Here is a 20,897-nt window from a genome sequence, read left to right as displayed (position 1 = left end):
CTTTGGCCGTCTCCTTTTTCACTGGGTGTAGTCAGTCCATTCTGGTCCTTCTAGATACATGCACAATTCCACTGACAGAGGGCAGATGACAAATCAGCCATTTGCATGTGCATTGTGTCATGCTGCATATGCAAATGTAGGCACACAATTGCGCTTGGACCTTATATCTCCTTTTGGAGAAAAGGATGAAGTTGAGTGTATGCAAATATAACAATGCAGTGCAAATGGTGTGGCCCAATTATTAAATGTAAATATTTAAAGGCTAATAGTTCTAAGTCTACAACAGTAAACTGTTTATTCAAATGAAAAGTTTTATTTGGGGATTAGAGATCTATTGTTTTCTTAAAGTCAGAGGTGGCGTGTTTTGAGTTCTGTTTTAGTTCTGCAGCAAACCACATTGATGAACGAAAGTCAAAGCATTAATCTACTAAATACTTTTTTCTCCTGTCTTTCTGTTCACCAAAATAAACCCCGATATTTAGCCAGAAAAATTATTAATAGTTATTTGCACTGATTTTCACCTGTTTTTGTTGTGGTAATAAACAGTGATAAATTCCCGGGAAAAATGAAATAAAATAAAAACTGAAAACGAAGGGCCCTAAAAATGTATCTTTTGTGAAGGGTGGAGAAAAGGCCCATTGGATATTTTAAATGAAAACTTAAAATGCTTTGTTTTTCTCTTTCATTGAATGATGTCAAATATTATAAAGTAAAAGGGCAAGAAGGAATAACAGAGTAAAAAGCATTTTTATTGACACTGTGTATGTGTGTTAGAAATGTACCACCATGTTTAAGTCATACAGCATACTTTATTTCCAGTCTCCCTGGACATCCTCTCCTGATACACATTCACCCTGCTCTTCATGGCTCTGACTTTCAGCTGGGCTTCACAGTGCTACTTTCACCTTTGCTTCCTGTCACTTGCTCATCAGAGACCTGGTATGATACCTTATCTTTTCTGCAACCCTGGTCACAATACCAAGACACCCCCAACACACTCCCCCATAACGCTTTCTGCTCTGGCTGTCTCCCTTCACCCTGGTCCCAGAGAATTCCTGCATCTCTCTCCTAGACAGTTATCAGTATCCAGAGACCATATTTGGTATCTGCTGGTACCAGTGTTCCCTCTAATTTTTTTACATCCATTTGCAGAATGAATTTTGTGTATGTGCACCAATATGGAGGTGATGTGTGGTGGGGGTGGGGCCGAGGGGTTCGGCGTGTGGGGGGGGCTCAGGGCTGGGGCAGAGAGTTGGGGTGTGGGGGGGGGTGAGGGCTCTGGCTGGGGGTGAAGGCTCTGAGGTGGGACTGGGGATGACAGGTTCGGGGTGTGGGAGAGGGCTCAGGGCTGGGGCAGAGGGTTAAAGTGTGGGGGGGGTGAGGGCTCCAGCTGGGGGTGGGGGCTCTGGGGTGGGGTTCGGGATGAGGGATTTGGGGTGCAGGCTGCCCCGGGGCTGCGGTGGGGAGAGAGGATTCCCTCCAGCTCTCTCTCGCCACAGCAGCTCGGGGGAGGGGCGCCTCTCCACAGCCGCGGCAGGGCTAGGCTGTGTCGGGCCGAGGGAGGGGTGCCTCTCCCCAGCTGCAGCAGCTCTGGCTGGGCTGGGCCAGGGGAGGAGTGCCTCTCCCTGTCTGCGCGGCCCTTGATAGCCTGCTGCATGGCCATGCAGCTTAGAGGAGACTTAGGCTGGTACTTATAATTACTATTTGATATTTGGATAAATCCAAAAATTATGGATTCCTCCCATCTAATCAATTTACTTGTCTTTATCCAGAGAAAACAAAATCTAAGTGACGTTTCCACTAAAAATAAAATCTTATCAGAATGTTAATAATAATAATAATGATAATAGTTAGCTCTTACATAGGTACTTTTCATCAGTAGATCTCAAAATGCTAGACATTTCGTTTGACAACAATTAACGTTATATTACTTAGAAATTAATAAATTAAATGTGTATATAAAATGAGAAGTAATTGCTTGGCAGTAAAGCAAGCAACCTCTGAGACAGAATCTATGAAAATCTATGAATCACTGGCTGCATTGTTACATTCATTGTTACTGTACAGGGAAAAGTGTGCGTGTGGGCTCCCAGAGCAGTGCCTAAAAAGGCTGAGGTCCTGCTACTAGGAAGTAAATCTGACTAGTAACACAGAAGAGAAAATCGCCGTATGCAAAGCACTGCGGAACGCAGGCAGTGAACTGAAAACCTAGAGGAAATACAATTTGTTCTTTGCTCTTGTGATTTTTAGAGCTCTAGGATGTTGATGGTAATAATAGTGATGTGAGTTTTGAGCTGACTGTCCTTTTAACTGTCTCTCTTAAGGCGCACCTCAGATTTGTTTCACTGCAACTTTGTGACAAAACTTTTCAAAATAATGGCATAGTCACATAAGACCATAAGCGGATCACAGGCCCTTTGTGTCTGGAATGTTGAAAGAAAGGATGCCCCAGTGGTTAGGGTGCTAGCCTGGAACTGAGGTCAGTTCCTTGCTCGGCCAGAGACTCCCTTTGTGATCTTGGACACATCACTTAGCCTCCCAGTGCCTCAGTTTCCAATCTGTAAAATGGGATCATAGCACTGCCCTACCTTGCAGGGAAGCAGTGATGATGAATACACTAAAGCTTATGAGGAGCTCAGATATTACAGGAATGGGGGTTAAATAGATACACGAGGTAAATAGATGTTGGTATTGCACCCATAGACTCCTGCCTCAGGATTGTTGTGCAGGGCACTGTACAAACACAGAGATGGAATTGGGCCTTGCCACAGAGAACTTGCACTCTAAGCCAACATACAAAGGGAGGAGTGGAAGGGCATATTTCTCAGAATATAGGGATTATTATGAACAAATATGTTTTCTTTTTTAAAGTGTTTTATTACATAAATAAATATGAGCTGCAACCAAATGCCACATAATAATGCCATTTCTTGTAGGCATTGAAACAAAAATGTGTTTTGAAGGATTTGGAGGAGAGAGGGTAGTTGCCTGATGGATCTGTTCAGGGAAGACACTTCATGCTATCTGTATTGTATATATGAAAAAACACTGTGCCAGAAGGGAACAAACACATTGCCGTGGAAAAAGCCACTCGTATCCACGTAGAGGGCGGAAAGCATGATCAGACTTGAGGAAGTTTAGAAAAGTTACAAAGTAAGAAAAGGAAAAAGGATATAAAAGGAAAAGGTTCATCTAAAAATCAATCCTAGACATAATTCCTTCTAGTCTATTCAGTGGCAAAAAAGGGGGAGAAAGTGGAAAAACAAAAATTTGAAATTTCAAAAACATTTTAGAATTTGAAAACTAAAACAAAAATCTCAAAGTGAACAGAAATTTTTGTTTTGTTATGAAATTTCACAAAGTGAAATTGAAACACTGTGACAAAAATGACATTTCCCTGTGAACATTATTACTAAACCCTGTTTTTTAATGGGAAAACTTTTTATGGGAAAAACTTTAACCAGTGTTATCAATAGTGAGAATTTAAACAGAGAGACAAAGCATTTCATACGTACGGGTTGTTTCTTAGATAAAAGCCTTTGTCCCTGCCAGAACAAGGGGCTGCTATGATTTGACCAGAGCACTTTGTCTTGTTCATGCCTGTGTATCACCTCTGAGTCATCCATTTTGGAATCTGTCAAACTTAATCAGCATCTTACCTTGGATTTTCCCTACCAACAGAGAGAGCTTCACTAACTGTGTCACTTCCCGCAATAGGATTCCATCAGAATCCTCTTTGATCCCTGAACCAGGCTTTCCTTCCCTGACAGTTTCCTCCTGTGTACCCACTTTTGGTGGCATCACATGCTTCCCGGTAGCCAGGCAAAGTCTTTGGTCCTAGCTTTAAGCCTACACCCTCTTAAACTGCAGATAGGTGTTCTTCCCCCCCGCTGCACCCTAACAGCCCAGCTACTCTCCCCATTCTCACCTGCGGGTTTGCCTGACAGCTGGAATCCTTAAACATCTGCGATGTCTATTCCAGGTCACAGGGTGAGTTACGTTTTAAAGACTGAGTAAAATATCACCACTTGTATGTTTGCATCTGTCATTATAGCAAAGGGCTGGTGTGTAAACGTGGTCTATTTTCATGACAATTTTGCAAGGCTGTTGTCAGTGGTTTCTAACCCACAACAAAGGGGTTAGTTTTCCATATTCCTATTCAGATTCTTCTGTGAGCCTCTTGCTGCACACCTAATTTTTAGTCCCAGCTGTGTATAAATAATTCATCCTCATCAGTACGGAATCTAATTAGAAAAAGTGTCGCTCGAATCTGAGGGCACCGATTCCACAGCCCCAGCTTTCTCAGGAGTCAGACCCCCATCAAACAATTAGAATAATAATAGTGAGAGATTAAAAGGATCTGATTGGTCCAAGTTCTCATAAAGGGCTAATGTGAAACATTAAATCCAGACAGCTGATAATTTGATAACTTCTTTAGTGGCCTGGAAAATCACAGGTGGAATCTGCATTTATGGGAGCCATTGTTTCTTAGATCAACGAGATAGGATCCAACTACAACAAAAAACAAAACAGTCTATATTTTTGTTCAGCAGTCTACTTTAGCTTTTTATATTTGAAACCAAGTTAATAATTACAGAATTTCTGATTGCAGATATCAATTCTTAATGTCAGAAATCTCTTTCAGATGGGGGAAGGCCATGCATGGTAGGCCATGCAGTTCCAGCCCACCTAATCCAGTCCATTCTGACGCCGTTACTTTTTGTATGATTAATATAGCTTTCTATTGTGAACATGATCACAATTGCATCTCCTACTCCTGTTTTTGGTCACTTTGATCCGACATATGAATTACTTTGCCCCTATTGTATCCTGGTAACATTTTTAGACCAAAGGAAGTAGTAAATCATTAGCTCTCCCTCTGTTCCTTCCTGCATGATTGTCTCTACCTATAACTTTGTAATTTTTCTGTGAGCTGTCTGCACATTTAGTTTATGGAGGGGGAAGTTCAGCTGAATTGTGGAAGTCCCCTTGTAGCTTCATAGTTAGGGTTCTGTTGAAACTTTATAAGCAATAATTAATTAAACATGAAATGCTCATAAACACTTCTCATAATATACTATAAAAAGTTATGGAGAATAGATACGATGTATCCTTGTCAAATAAATCCTGTCCATAAACACCCCCCGCCCCAAAAAAGAGGAGAGAACTACGGAGAAGAAAGTGTCTAAGTTCTATGGTAATAGGTGCACTAGAAAAGCTTGGATAGATGCTATCATTGAAACACTGTTTTTTGTAATTCTGATTATCTTCCTTGAACGTGTGTGTACTACAAGGTAGTAGCAGATAGCATCTGTTGCGTATCATTTGCAGATGTTGCTGCAATGAAAAAAGCAAAACAGAAGGGGAAGAAAGTATTTGTTTTTCCTCTCTGTCCTAAATCCTGTGAATCTGTGGAAGTGGCTGAGGGAAAGCTGTTTTTATGCATTTTATGAATTTAGTGTATGGATGTTCTTTTAGCTACTTTTAGAAGGGAATGTAATGGAAGTAGAGTTTGTTTTATGCAGGTGTTTCTGACTGGAATGGGCTACAGAATCTTTTACTGATAAGCTACAGATTCCGGTCTGGCTCAGGTCAGTCATGGCCCTAAGTTGCTACCATCTGAGGGCTGATTGGTGACACATATGAAAGGAGCTGGTCGGCTTAGGCACATTCCTGGTAGACAGTTCTCTGCATCACAAAACGATCGGTCACTTCGAATGGCGCTAGTCGGCAGTGTCATTGATGGTCTTAGCAGACAGAGAAATATCAAGGATTGCGTTGATCAGGGAAACTGAACTACCTTGAGCTATAAAAGTGGTCCCCTTAGAGCAGCGGTTCTCAAACTTCATTGCAGTGTGACCCCCTTCTGACAACAAAAATTACTACACGACTCCAGGAGGGGGGAACCGAAGACTGAGCCCACCCGAGCCCTGCCACCGCAGGCGGGGGAGCCAAAGCCCTGGGCGGCGGGGCTTGGGCTTGGGCTTCAGACTTGCTGGGGCGCAGGGCTGACACCAGCCTGGGCGACCCCATTAAAATGGGGTCACAACCCACTTTGGGGTCCCAACCCATAGTTTGAGAACCCCTGCCTTAGAGCATGGCAGTTGAGGTGCGTGCACTGGCACTGTACTTGCCCTGTAGGTGAAGGCAGTGTTTGAATTGAAAGCAGGCGAGTGGAGAGAATGCTGATGTGCCCACGGTGGACTGTTATCTGTCTGAAGACTCAGCCTTTCCACTGGTTTCAGGGGGGCTGGAACAGTTCGTATAGTGGGGGATGCTGAGAGCCATTGAACCAAACTGTAAACCCTGTATATGATGGAAACCACTTAAAGCCAGGGGGTGCGGCCATGGGCGGCGGGTATAATAGGCCATTACTTTATTATGCCCCATGCAAGGTCCCGGGCGGCTGAGTAGCACATGCCGCCTCCTCAGCCGTCCAGAACCTGCATGGTTTTCCCCTGGGCAGTGGGTGGGTCTGGGGAGGGGAGGCAGGCACGGCTGCAGCCAGCCCCGGGTTCCTCCGGGCAGGGGAGGCGCGGGCCTTCGGCCAGTCCGGCCTGGGGTTCCTCTGGCGGGCGGGAGGCTTGGGGCTCTGGCCGCGGGAGCGGGGGATGCAGGGGGTCTTGTGGCTCTGGCCGTGAGGAGGGCGTGGGCGGAAGGGGCGGAGCTGGAGGCTCCATCCATCGCCCATGGGTGCAGCAGCACCCCTAGTTCCAGCACCTATGCCTGGGTTGATCATATTTGGCATGAAAGTTCCTCTTTCTTCCAGAAAATTTTAAAAGTGCTGGAAAATGAATAGATAAGATCCTAGCCTTAGAGTCATTTCCTTGTTTGTTTCTCTTGTTCTCACCGCATTTCTTTTCTTCCAGCTCCCAATTTCATCTTCAGGTCATTTTTCTCTTTCTTTGTTTTTCTCCCTCTCATCTCTTTCCACCAGCTCCCTTCCCTGGCTTTTACCAACCTTTGTGACACTTCCCCTCTTTGCCCTCTTGCTATATTCTATCATGACCTCTGACTCCTCCAGTACTTCCCTCCATGCCCTAGCCCTGGTCCCCATCCCTTTACCTCCTGTTTTCCGAAATCTTCCACCTGAGGTGGATGTTGGGCTGGATGCAACGGTGGTTATGAGGTTTAAGGTACCAGCTTTGCTTTTGAACTTTAATTTTATGGAACAACAGTGTCATCCAGTGGCTTTCTACATTAAGGACAAGTTCAAGTTCCTTTTCTTAAACTAAAGGAAATAATTCCTTTCAACTTCTCCTATTTCATATGGGAGTCTGAATTGAAGTGGATATTAAGCATGTTCAGTCCTTACTTACATAATACAGCCTGCTATGTTTATTAGTCACAGTACATACATAGTATACATTAGACAAGAGAGTAGATGTCTTGGTATTGCATGGTACTGGATAGCATATTTCTTACACTGATTAAACATCAGTTTTGTACAGTTGCACAGAAACAAGATGGCCATTAAGAGAACACCTGCAGTATTCAAGAGAAAGAGATGAAAAATACTGTCTTTTGAAAGCATATACAATTTGGTTATTTGTTGCTGAATAAGAATAGGGCTTGGATTTTCTATGGATTGTTATGATCTTTTGGATAAAATTATACTTGAATACAGCTGCATAAAAAGGCCTAATGTTTGGTTAGTTTTTCAGAGAATTTCAGTCACCTTATCTAAAAAAGACATCACAAATAGAAAACACTCAACAAAGAGAAATTACCATGATTAGTGGGTTGGGTGTTTTCAGAGCAGACAAAAGCGGTAACTTCTATACAAAGAGAGATTTTAAAAGAAGGGATTATGTAATCTGAAAAGGAGAAATGGATGAAGAGCTTTAGTAGAGGAATATAAAAATAACAAATTGGTATAATGAAGGCTATTCAGGCACTTGTGTTTATGCTTTTGCACAAGAAATAAACAAGGGGACGTACAAAATTACGGCTCAGGGAACTGCTTGGTCAAAACAAAAACCAGGTATGGACTTAGGATCTCAGTACCCGTCTATCTGAACCTCTAAATCTGGGGATAGGAGTTGGGCAATGAATGTTCAGAAAAGTGGGTCCAATGCTGGACCATCTGTAGTAATGGGATGCAGAATCTTTCAGCTCTAGGTCACTGGTTTGAGCCTGGTCGAGGGTGGTAGTGACCAAGATTTGCTGCTTGGATAGGTATCCTCCTTGCAATGCATGGAATGGCAAGTTGGTCTGCAATTTAGCAGAGAGGCCAAAGCGTGAATAGGCATGGAGACATGTTGCTGTTCCATCTCAGTCATAGAGTTATTGAGGGGGGAAGAGTATACTGGTGGGGAAACTTGCATTACTGCTGCTCATGCTTTCCTATGCTCAGGCCAGTCTGTGGCTTAAAGAGAGGACTACTGGTTCCTGGGCTGTCATCCCGGCATCTTTAAAATGTAGGGAATTTCAGTTTTTAAATAGAATAATTAATTTTTGTGAAATGGCAGCAAACAATTAAAAGGAAACACTTTGATACACAGTGGATAACTAACCTGTGGAACTTAGTGCTGGATGACCTAAGCGAAGTGTGGTTCAATTATAACATAACTTAAGAATGACCATACTAGGTCAGACCAGTGGTCTGTCTAGCTCAGTATCCTGTCTTCTGACAGTGGCTGATTCCAGATGTTTCAGAGGGAATGAACAGAACAGGGCAATTTGAGTGATCCATTCCCTGTAATCCAGTCCCAGCATCTGGAAGTCAGAGGCTTAGGGACATTCAGTGCATGGGGTTGTTTCCCTGACCATCTTGACTAATAGCCATTGATGGACCTAGCCTCCATGAACTTCTTTTTTTTTTTTTTAACCCAGTTCTCCTTTTGGCCTTCACAGCATCCCCATGCAAAGATCTAATCTGAGTTTAGGATGGGACCTTTTTCTCCCTCAACCTCTCAGTTTCAGGGCTATGCATCACTAGGGATGGGGGAAGAACATATTAGCCCTAAATACATGTCTTGATTAATGTGAATTGCATTAATGGTTCTTTTTATCCCTTGGTTTTCTATGTAGATTATCAGAGATTGATTTCACTTAACTTTTTCTTTTTCTAGCCTGCTTTTTTTCCCTGTGCTTACAACTCTTGATGAGATTTTCTTTACCCAAATACTTATATTTCTGAGCTAGTTTCCCACGTCCTCAGTACACACCACTGGCAATTAATGTGCTGAGGTTCCAAATGTAGTGTATGTTATCTTTGGTTATTTGTTATTTCTATATCTTTTCAGTTTATCTAGCATGACTTTCATTTTCCCTCCTCCCCCTTCAGTGAAGGCAGCCATTGGAAATGTGTCTATATTTAATCAAACCTGTGTGAAGTGGAGAAGGAGCACTAGAGAAACCAACTTGAAGATGGTGTATTTGGTAAGCAAGACAGGATGTTCGTGGTTTCTCCATTGCAGGACTGTCCCTTGGTACATTGGCACTTTGGCTGAAAATGGTATTTTCCACACTGCTTTCTGCTGACTTCCTCCCACTTAGTCCCCAGTCTGCGTCATTTCCTCCTTCCAAAAAATGTCCTTTTTGTGCTCATTTGAATGCAGTGATGAAAGGAGATCAGATGGGTGGAAACTCCACAGGCAGAGAATGAGTGGCTTCATTGTTAGAGCCCAGGTGGAGGGCCCCTTGAAAGTGTGGCCTTCAAAGTCCGTAATTATTTGATGGGAGTTATGGCAGTAATTATTTGGTGAGGTTACTGAAATGTTTGCAGCAGGAGGACTCTTGCGAAGCAGCAGCAAATCAATTAATATGGCAACAAACATACTGTAATGGACACCAACGAAGGGAGTCATGCTGAATGCTGTGACACACCAGTCCCTGAGGTGTTTGGTAGTGTTCTGGGTATACCACACACTCAGGGCAGGTCTTCACTACGGGGGGAGGGGGGTCGATTTAAGATACGCAAATTCAGCTACGCGAATAGCGTAGCTGAATTCGACGTATCGGAGCCGACTTACCCCGCTGTAAGGACGGCGGCAAAATCGACCTCCGCGGCTCCCCGTCGACGGCGCTTACTCCTACCTCCCCTGGTGGAGTAAGCACGTCGATTCGGGGATCGATTGTCGCGTCCCGACGAGACGCGATAATTCGATCCCCGAGAGATTGATTTCTACCCGCCGATTCAGGCGGGTAGTGTAGACCTAGCCTTAGTGCAAGAGCCGTAGGTGCGCCAAGCGCTTCAGGTATTAGCCTTTGGTGGGTTTCAATAAACACTTGGAGACTGTGGTGTATCACAAAGGATCACTTTATTTTTTGCCTTATATGTGCTTCTCTTCCCCTCCCCCCCATAAATAAACAGTGCAGTTACTCTTGGCTTTAAGATACAAATAAAAGATGACAAATGTAAGACACAACAGGTCTCAGTCAAGCCCCTAAGGGCAGTGCAGTACACGAGCGTCAAGTTGGTGCTCCTAAAGCCTAGTCCAGGAAAATTCACCCCAGGTCGCCTCTTTGCCAGAGATAATCATGCACTGGCCTGCAGATCCCTCCAGCCAGAGTTCAGTCCTTTTATCCAGCTCCTATAATCTTGCTCAGGTCCATCCCCACAGGCCACTCCTGGTTATCCACCATCCACTGCTACCACTGGTGGCCCCTTACCAGTGACCTGCTGTTTCTGAGGCCGGCTGTCAACCCGTCAGTCCCTAAACTGCTTGGCCTTCTCTCCACAGTCAGCTCCAGGCTGTTGCCTCTAGCTCCTGCTCCCAAATAGACTCTGGCTCCCTTTCTCCAGAGTCCTGCTGGCTGAATATTGCCCTGTGTGTCAACACAATATCTGGTAATAGGCCAGCAGGTTCATTTCAGTATGAAAATGATAGAGAATATAGCAATGACTTAATTAAAATAGCAGAGAATCTGTTAACAGGGCAGCACAATGGTCAATGCAACAGAAAATAAGGAGCAAATTGATTAATATAGTAAAAAAGCAATCAATATGCCAAAACGAATATAGTTGCAAATACAGAATTGAATCCATGAGTACAGTAGGGGACTTGTTGATAGAGTAGAGATTTGCATTGCATAGGGTAAGGTGATAGATGATAAAATGAGAGAATATGCTGGTGGTTGCATGGAGTTACTGAAAACACACATGCTGACTGCAATACTCGCATTCATAAAATACACAGCAAGTGCTATAGAACTCAATTTTTGACTTTCTTTTCCTTCAAAAGTTTCATGTACAAGGGCGAAGATGGCATCAGAAGGCATTTTTTCATGAAGCAACTTTTAACTTCACGGCAGAGGAAGAAACTCCAGAGCTGTGCCTAGACCTAAAGGCAGGCACTAACTACACTGTGAACATCACTGTATTGTCTCCTGAGCCCTCAAGACCAGTCACTGTAACAATTAATACAGTTGGTAAGTGTCATGCTGTTTGATTTACCTAGCTGTTAGCGTTAAGGGAAGGCAGCTCAAATAAATATGCTCATGTGGCTGATTCATTCTGGCTCTAGTCAAGTGGGTGGGGAGCCAATGTGAGGAGTAATGCATTTACTGGATTCAAAGCTCTAGATGACGTGGTTGCTGGAGAGAAGCTGCATGAAGGACCATAAAGTATGGTCAGGCCAAGTAGGCCGTGAAAGGAAAGACCATGAGATATGGTCAGGCCAATTAGTTGCTGGAGGGAAGCTGTGTGGGAGGGACCAGGAGATATATGGTCAGGACTTCAGTTTTCCACTGTTGGGCACCATCTGAGGTGTACAGAAATACATTGCCTGTAGTGTGTTTTATGAAACTTGCCATGTTTTTGTATTGGCAACTGTACATTGAATGTAAATACGTATGCAGAGGATGATACTACTGGGAAATATTTTCTGGTATAAACATTTGTTTTCTTAAAATCTTTTTAAAAATATGATAAATGCAATTCATTTAAGGGAAAAAAATAACTTCGAATAGCAGGGCGTAGTTTGGGTCCAACATTGTTCTCTCTCTGTGTGCTTGGCTCTCCTTTTGTTAATAGTGAGACATAAGTGCATAAAACCAGAGCAAAATAGCAGAGTTGAAATCCACCATACAGGTCTGAGGGGAACATTTAGAGACTACCGAGGCAACGTAGCCCACTGGAGAGAGCACAGGTCTGGGACCCTGCAGATTAGGTTCTGTTCCCAGCCCTGCCATTGACCTGCTGTGTGACCGTGTTACTTTGCTTCTTAGTGCCTTGCTTTCACCTCCAGCTCTTCATCTGTCTTGTCTGTTTGGATGGTCATCTCTTCAGTGCCGGAGCGCTCTCGTATTGTGTGTTCGTACTGTGCATAGCACAGCGGAGCTTCTAACCGTTACTGCAAATAATCAATTGTAAATGACAAGAACATCGGGTTAGCTTTTAAATGCAATAAGGAGGAAATGTACCTCGGTGTCAGGACAATGTTTTTTGAGAGGCTATGACTTTTTTTCTTTTCTTCTGTTCTGTAGAAGAGGAAGGATTCAGCAATGTTTCAGTATTTAATGATACCTGTTTGAAATGGAAGAGACATTCTGGAAGAATTGGGGTGAAGGAAACCTACCTAGTGAGTGAGACATGTACTGTACTTTTTATTAATAGATGAAGAGAAAAGTAAGGTTTGGGATTAAAGATTTTAGTGGAAGTTTTAATAATCCTAAAAAAAAAAAATTGCTGTGAAAAAAGTTAGTCATTTGACCTGATTTTTAAACAGCTGTGTGAGGCTCCTGAGTTTTTCTGAAGAACTTATTAAAAGTTTGTTTGGTTTATTTCTGTGATAGTTTCACATACAGGCACAACAGGGATACTTGGTGAAATCCTCCCATGAAATGATGATTAACTTCACCACTGAGGAAGAGAACCCAGAGGTGTGTTTGCCTCTACACCTGGGTGTAAACTACACTGTGACTATCACTGAGGCATCTACCAAGGTTCTTTTACAAATCCCCATAATGCTCCCAACAACGGGTAAGTGCCGTTGTCCTGGACATTATCTCATGTTTCCTTGTACTCTTCCGTCTGTCGGTGTCCGTCTGGTGTTTGTCTTATACTTCAGTTGTAAACTCTTTGGGGGCAGAGACTGTCTTTTGTTCTGTGTTTGGACAGCACCTATCACAATGGAGTCCTGGTCCTGGGGCTCCTCGGTGCCATAATCATACAAATAAATTATAATAATAAGAGTAGTAGGTTAAGTTTCTAGTGCAGTGACTGTGCATAAGAACAGGCTTACTTGGTTTGAATTCTGACTACTCCAATGAGAGACATTTGAGGTTCGAAGAAGATAAGTAGAGGGGCAAATCTATGAGGCAATCAGTCTTAAATTGTCACATTAAGGGGGTAAGTTCCTCTCTTATTGCTCCGTCTCAAAACCATCAGAGTTACTGGAGATGTGCAGGGGCATTAAGAGGATATCTGATTGTCTTGTCTAAATTAGGGATAAATACGGTACGGTCTGTATTCAGGCAAAATGCCCATTGACTGCCGTGAGAGATTTGCTTGACAAAGTACTGGAAGATTTGTTCTTTTTGATTTGCGTTTTCTTTGGGGTATAAAACATCTTTTTACATGATATGCAAAATATCCTGTGAATTTACAGTGCTGTAGAAGCGTGACCGTTAATAACAACGCATCACTACGTCTATAGCCTTGTGGGAAGAAGGATGAAATGGATGCTTTAAAAAACAAACAAGAATGAATGAATTAACCCAACCACAAGCACTGTTTCAAGTCTAGATATCACCCTATACACCTTCCTAAAGCGATTTCAAAAAGGTTATTTTCTTTAAGGTTTCATAAGCCTCTTTTTCCTTTTTGCAAATGTTCCTGGGAATGCACCATTTCCTAATCCAGTCTTCCTTTTTTATTGCCATATAATTTGTGTTAACCGATGCAGTCCTCATATTGTAGAGCTGCTTCATACACCAATTTAGAGATCTATAAACCAATCAGTCTTGTGAGATCAAGAATAGTCACTCTGCAGCTTGAAATCAGGGAGCATCTCTCTGGTGGGTGTCAGTAGTTATAGATCAGACACGTTTGTTCTTGCTTTCCAGCTTCTAGAGGACAGTGTTGTTACATGTACACCCACACGTTAGTGAAGTGCATTACCCTGAATGCAGAGCACAGTATGCAAATTGCATACATACTGCACTAGCAGGAATGCTCAAGGCAGAGCTAGACTGCTTCCCAAAGCCAGTTCAGACTGGATTGGCCTCCAATATAAGAAGGATCAAGTCTGTATGGAGAATCCTAAAACAAGATACACCATGCTCATCGAAATGGTAAATGCCTAGATAGAAGTACTGTAGTGTCGTCTTCTTCTTGTGAAATGAATAGACTTTAATGTCCTCTTTCAGGACTTTCCAGCCAGTGGAAGTGAAACTATCATACACTAAAAACCAAAACCTAACTGTTTGTTTTTGTGTTCATTATTCATGGCATTGTGTGTCAGATTGGTACTCGGCAAAATAATCTCTAGAGCTGTACTTGCTCCTTCACTTTGATCTCATATTCATAACTTCAGGAGTCTACAGAGTGGAATTAAAACATCCCTTCTATTTTTGCATGCCCTATTTTATCCCTTGTAAGAGGCACATCACAGAGCACATTAGAGAGAGTGAGGTGAATGGTACTTATAGCTTATTGTAAAGATAACAGCAAAAATTTCCCTTTGGTGTTTATTTTTCTGCGTGCAGCAGAGGAATTGCTCAGCAATGTGTCCATATTTAATGAAACCTGTGTGAAGTGGCAGAGAAAAGTTGCAAGAGCTGGGACAAAGGAAACATACACAGTAAGTGAGACACAATTTCTGTGTGTGTGTGAGGGGGAATTTTGGAACTAATCTGGGCAGCTGAACCGCTTTGAAGATTTGTTTAGCTGGGTTTGCTACAGTGTTGAATGAAGGGTAAATTGTTTTCTCTTTCTTTCCAGTAAGAACCATATAGCACTTTCAGTGAGGCTGGGTAAATGATTGAGGGGAAAAAATACATCCCCGTCATCAGGTTGGGTAAAGGGTTCACCAAACTTTGACTGAGGCCCTAATGCTTAAGCCCACCTCTGTTCAAATATGAAAAGCTACAGGGAAATTAACAGCAAATATAGTACCGTTAGATACTATAGCATTGGGAGAGAGTCGTTTGTTATATATTTTGTGTTGCAGAAGTGCCTAGAGGACCCAGTCATGGACCAGGGCCCCATTGTGCTAGGAGCTGTACAAACATATGGCAATAATTTTAATCATTTTAGTAAGTGGGAAGAAATTAAGGCTCTGATTCAGGAAATTGTCCATATTCAGCAGAGCACTTAGACGCATGCTTAAGTCCCATTGAAGTCACTGAGAGGCAAAGTGACTTGTCCAAGGTCACACAACAAATTTGTGGCAGAGCCAGGAACAGAACCCATGTCTTCTAACTCCCAGTCCCCGGCTCTAAGCACCAGATCATATTTCCTGCCACACATGGATGTTGGGAACATTTGTTTTGAGCAATGAAGGAATATACTGAAACCTCACATCCAGTTCAGTAGATTAATCTAAAGAACCTGTTTTAGTGTGATGCATTTTATTTATGTGACTTTTTGAAAGGGCCTGTCTTTGGCTCTAGGTACTTCTGTAATATTTAAATATGCAAAAATAAGAATAAAATGTGAAATATAAAGGCATAGAAATGAATTTCCCAACCTGGATAATTTAAACTAATAATTTGATGATGATAATTCCCACATTCAGGCAATGGAGATATCCCAGTGAAAAGCCCAGAGAAAAAGTTGACTTTTACAGCATGTTCAGGTGGTTAAAAATTCCCATCTCTAACAGACCAGGGTGGGAATAAGTTCCAAAGTTGGGGACCATTCCTGGAAAATGACCTGCCACTATCCTCCTCTCTTATACACCACAAGAACCATTAGCTTGAGTGCATTTGTTGCTCACAACTGAGGTGGGGAAGAGGCAGTGTACAAAGTAGTCTTGCCTGAAATTACTAGGGTTTTACAGGTCAAAACCAATTCCTTAAACCTGTACTGAACAGGTAATAGGCAGTGAGTACAAACTAAAGACCACTGAGATAATGTGCTTCCTGCGCTTAATTGAGTAGTTCCATTTTGCACTAAATTCAGCTTCCAAACAGCTTCATTTAGAGCACTTCTTAGTAGTTTAGTCTGGAGGTGACAAAGGCATAGTTAAGTGTAACAGTCTTGTCTATATTAAGTCTCCATCAGATCACACTCATCCATGCCCTAATCTCAAACCAACCCTGGCCATTCATTTCACTGCACCAGCCAGGTCAGATGAGATGGAAGCTTGGAGTTCACTGTTGTTCACCAACTGTGGATGCTTCTGTGGACCGCGGAGAAAAATATGCAAAAGTACAGGAAAATTAACAGCAGATCTAGTAGCATTCGCATTGGGGGAGAGTGACTTATTCTGATTTGTATTGCGGTAGTGCCTAGGACAAGTGCTAATTATTTTAATAATCGTTTTAGTAGGCGGGAACAAATTAAGGCTCTGATTGAGCCAACCATCTCTGCTCAGCAAAGCTCTTCAGTCCCATTAAAGCAGAGATAAGTAGGCTGCTGTGACTTAAATGAACCAGCATTCTGAATTTTAGAGCGCCACTGCTAATTTAATCATCTCTTTTTTTTTTTTTTTTTTTTTTAAATCCCACAACAGTTTCGTATATTGGGACGAAGATGGCACCAGAAGGAATTCTCTCGTGAAATGATATTTAACTTCACAACAGGTGAAGAGACTCCAGAGGTGTGTTTAGAGCTGATCTCTGATGCTAACTACACGGTGAACATTACTACAGCATCCTCTAAGGGGACCTCGGCCCTAATTACTATAGCAATTAAGACAGAGGGTAGGTATGATGCTTTGGAACCTTTATAACTCATAGAAGTAAGTCAGCGTGCGGGTCTCATTTCATTTTTTGGAGCCCAGAAGGTGGATCAGAAAACATTTTCTCTTGCTTTCACATACTTTGTACCTCTCAACCTCTTGAGGTCCAAATGTGAGATGCAAATGTTGGACGAAGACTAAAAATTAAAATGAAATGTGAATGGTCCAGGAAATTTAAAATTAAATGAGATTAAATCCATTAACAACAATCACACTCTTTACAACCTTGTGTTTCTGATGTAAATAATTACTATTGATCATACGTGGCGCTTATAAAACACCCTGTAACCAGGGGCATCAAAACACTTAGCAAACAATGAACAGATCTCCTAACTCCTTGCTTTGTGTTTTAATCACAGTATCATTCCTTTTCACCAAGAGACTGAAACAGGAAAATTTAGCCTGTTGCATTAACACACCTAACTCTTGGAGAAATATTCGTGGGGAGGACAGTGCAAACCCAGAAGGCTTTAGTATTTGTAAGCTTCCAAGACTTTCTGCAGATGTGGGGCTTGTCTACATGATACAATAGTCCACACCAGAGGAGAATAAATTATAGCACACACTAGTGTTCTGCACACTAACTAGCCCATGTGGACCCTGCTGGTGAGCACTAAGAGTTCCCTATGGACTAGATCAGCGCACGCTCAGGAACATTTTAGTGTGCGCAAACACACAGGCCAGTTAGTGCAGGACATGCTAGTGCACACGAGAATTTATACCTCTCTGTTGTGGACTAATGCACAACATAGACAAGCCCATAAAGAAACATACCTTGTGACCCCATTTGATCTTTAGAAAAGAGAAAATAAGGTGGAAACATTTTAACCTGTCAACTGTGTTACAAAGGCCATGTCTACACAGCAATAAAACCCCCAGGGCTGGCCCGGGTCAGCAGACTCAGGGTTCTGAGGGTGGAGGGTCCCAAAGCTTGGGTTCCATCTGAAGCCCGAATGTCCACACAGCAATTTTTAGACCCACTGCCCGAGCGTGTGAGCCTGAGTCAGCTGACCTGGGCCATGCCACGGGTCTTTTATCCCTGTGTAGATGTACCAAAGCTTTCTGGCCATGACCTTGTAGCTCAGAGCTTGGAACATACTGATCAGAGTGCAAAAAAAGAAGTCAGGGTAAAATGTTGAATGTTTTTTGTTATTTTTAGCTGAATTTCACATCTTTCTCTCCCCATCAGCAGTCTTTTGAAGCTGCTCTGGAGAGAGCTGAAGCCTTTTAAAAATACCTGTTTGAACATCATGTTTTGTCTTGCTGCTGGAGACAGATGTCAGTGAGGACAGACTTGAGTGTTAGTGTTTAAATTGGTGAAAAAGGCCTTAATTTAATTAATGACATAAGATAATCCCCAAAGGAAAGGAGTACAAGGCATCTGTCTTGAAAGGGAAGTGGGGGAATCATGGAATCTAGAAATGTAGGGCTGGAAGAGACCATGAGAGGTGATCAAATCCAGCCCACTGCACTGAGGCAGGACCAAGTAAACCTAGACCGTCCCTAACAGGTGTCTGTCCAACGTGTTCCTAAAAACCTCCGATGACGGGGATTCCACAGCCACCCTCAGTAACCTATCCAGTGCTTAACTACCCTTATAGTTTAAAAGTTTTTCCTAATATCTAACTAAGTCTCCCTTCCTGAAGAATAAGCCCATTACTTCTTGCCCTACATTCAGTGGACATGGAGAACAATTGATCACAGTTCTTTTTATAACAGCCCTTAACATATTGGAAGACTGTTATCAGGCCCCCACCCCCAGACTTGTTTTGGGGGAGATACTTTAATGCAGTTACTGGCCTCCTCTGAATTTCTGTCCTCACAATAATGAATTTTACCAGTCATTTGTAGGATCTCCTGATCAGGCTTTCACTCCCAACAGACTGCTATGCAAAGCTGTAGCCCTATCTCACCCTGAGGGAATGGGCATTACCATAGGCCGACCCCTATCAGCGTGTGGACGGTGGATTGGTGCCAAGTCTATGAGACGGGGTCACACCCACAAGATCCCAGCCTTGCTTCTCCAACTGATTATAAACCTTTTTAGTGGCATGGGAGGGAAGTACTTGCAGTCAGGACCAAGCACCACAGATACCACTAGCTTTGTGCTTAACTGGTATTCCCACCCATTAGATCCCAGCCCAGTCAGTAAGTCCAAGAGGTGCAAGCCTTTGGGATGCAACAAGCCAATAAACCCATGTGTGATGGCCCTGAACTTTATCCTCACCGATGGAACCTTCAGCTCTTCTTCACAATTCTTCTTGGCCCTATCCACTGTGATTGGCTGCTTAGCTTCCCTCCAAACGTGACAAAGGAAGAATTCAGTCCAGATGAGCCTGATAGCAGGAATAAATGCCTGAATTCAGACCAGTTGCCTTTCACCAGATCAGTCCAGCTGCAGTGTCTGATCAGATTTCAGTCTTCACAATGTTTACATCGAAATGCACTGTAATGACTGTGACGCCTGTGAGAAAGGAACATGAGTTGATCATCTTTCATGCCTTCATGCCTAGATCAGCTGAGCCATGTTTTGTTCCATGGTAGTCGGAGTTGAAAACCATGGGTTTTCCAACTGCATATTTGTATGCACAGTGTTATGGTGCTGGAACCATATAGCAAGATATAAGGGTGCAGATGACATTGAAATACCTGTGAACCACATTGTTGGGGAAGAACAAGAGAGATGAAGGCAGACACAAGAGCCTTTAAAACAAAACTCAATAAGGAGGGGACACAAGCTTGCTTTTGGCATTGGGCATTGGAGCAAGGATTTCCTTTCAAGCTTAACATGGATCTGAAAGTAAGCAAGCTGCCATCTTCACAAGGCCTCAAGCTTGCTATCCAGGCATCTGGTAAGAGTAGAAGACTTAGCTGGCCAATATGGAAATATTTGATCCTGAAGTGCATAGTAAAGCCAGGTGCTGGTATTGAGTGACTCGAGTTGTGTCCACATGGAGAGGCAAGAGACGCTTCACTTGAGGGGCACCGTGGGTGGTAAACTTTGAAAGTAGTAATTGGACAGGATGTGTTACCTGACACCCTATGCCAGGGGATCCCAGAATGCACTGACGTGTTTTTGAAAAACTGAGGTGCAAACGGAAACCATTAGGCAGGGGCTGAGGTCTTACAAGGGTAACAAGCAAGCGGGGAGTTGGCCCAGCAGACAGTTATCTAACTCTGTGGGATGCAAAGGAATCCATGTGGCCAAGAAGGTCCTTGACAGAGTTTATTATCCCGTTACCTTGTAAAGGGCAGCTATGATACTGGCTAGTGAGTGAAAGGCAGAGGATGATGTTCATTCCTGAGTGCTGGGTGCACATACCCTTAATTGGCTTTTTGACCATGTAACCTTTGTCATGCTGTAGCGGGAGCTGTTCCATGGTTGATAGTATGGATGATAGTCTAGCCCTCTAAAAGACCATCCTTTTATTCTCCCGGGTATTTCCCCCCCTCCAATCTCAAGGGGAAAAATAATTAAATGGACACTGGGATGGGAAAAATATTCCAGAAAAATAATACATTGAATGACTCCCTGTGCAATCCAGAGTTCAAGCCATGTCTTGAGTGTTTCAGACACTGATGAAATATGTACTGAAATCTAGGCCTCCAGAAGCGTCCATATACAACTGGACATCTGGGAAGAGTTAGGCCTCAAATGCCAAGGTGAAATTCCTGTTGAACAACTACAAAAATGAGTCCCCAAAAGTCAAGGCTGCCCCAGTATAAATGTGGTGTTGTGGGTACATGAACTCAGCTATGGGGATGCATCCCCCAGCAGAAAGACTAATCATAAGCTATTACCATGCCCACAAACCTGAAAGTTTCAAAGGCTACATGTGAAACTGAGTACGGCCATATCCTAATACCATACAGACTAAAAGGAGAAGCCAAGCATCTCAAATCCCTTGGGATACAGTGGGGGCAGGCAGAAAGCTGACTTGCTGTCACTTTTAGGTGAGCAGCAGAACCATCTCATAATATTCAGGATCAGTTAGATAATACTTTTATTGTGCCTTCCATCTGAGGATCTCAAAGTGCTTTACA

General features: G+C 42.9%; 1 protein-coding gene across 1 annotated transcript in view; it reads left to right on the top strand.

The window, feature by feature from the left end:
• SUSD1 (sushi domain containing 1) overlaps positions 1 to 20,897 on the top strand; it is a 91,690-nt gene that overhangs the window by 37,312 nt on the left and 33,481 nt on the right. The window contains exons 8-13 of the mRNA XM_065405925.1: positions 9,290 to 9,384; positions 11,190 to 11,376; positions 12,433 to 12,527; positions 12,742 to 12,928; positions 14,656 to 14,750; positions 16,626 to 16,815. Of these exons, the coding sequence (XP_065261997.1) occupies positions 9,290 to 9,384; positions 11,190 to 11,376; positions 12,433 to 12,527; positions 12,742 to 12,928; positions 14,656 to 14,750; positions 16,626 to 16,815 (849 nt within the window). The remainder of the gene's footprint in view (positions 1 to 9,289; positions 9,385 to 11,189; positions 11,377 to 12,432; positions 12,528 to 12,741; positions 12,929 to 14,655; positions 14,751 to 16,625; positions 16,816 to 20,897) is intronic.

This window comes from Emys orbicularis, chromosome 6 (genome assembly GCF_028017835.1).
Source record: "Emys orbicularis isolate rEmyOrb1 chromosome 6, rEmyOrb1.hap1, whole genome shotgun sequence".
Taxonomy (NCBI): domain Eukaryota; kingdom Metazoa; phylum Chordata; order Testudines; family Emydidae; genus Emys; species Emys orbicularis.
This window is presented reverse-complemented; position numbering and strand designations above follow the sequence as displayed.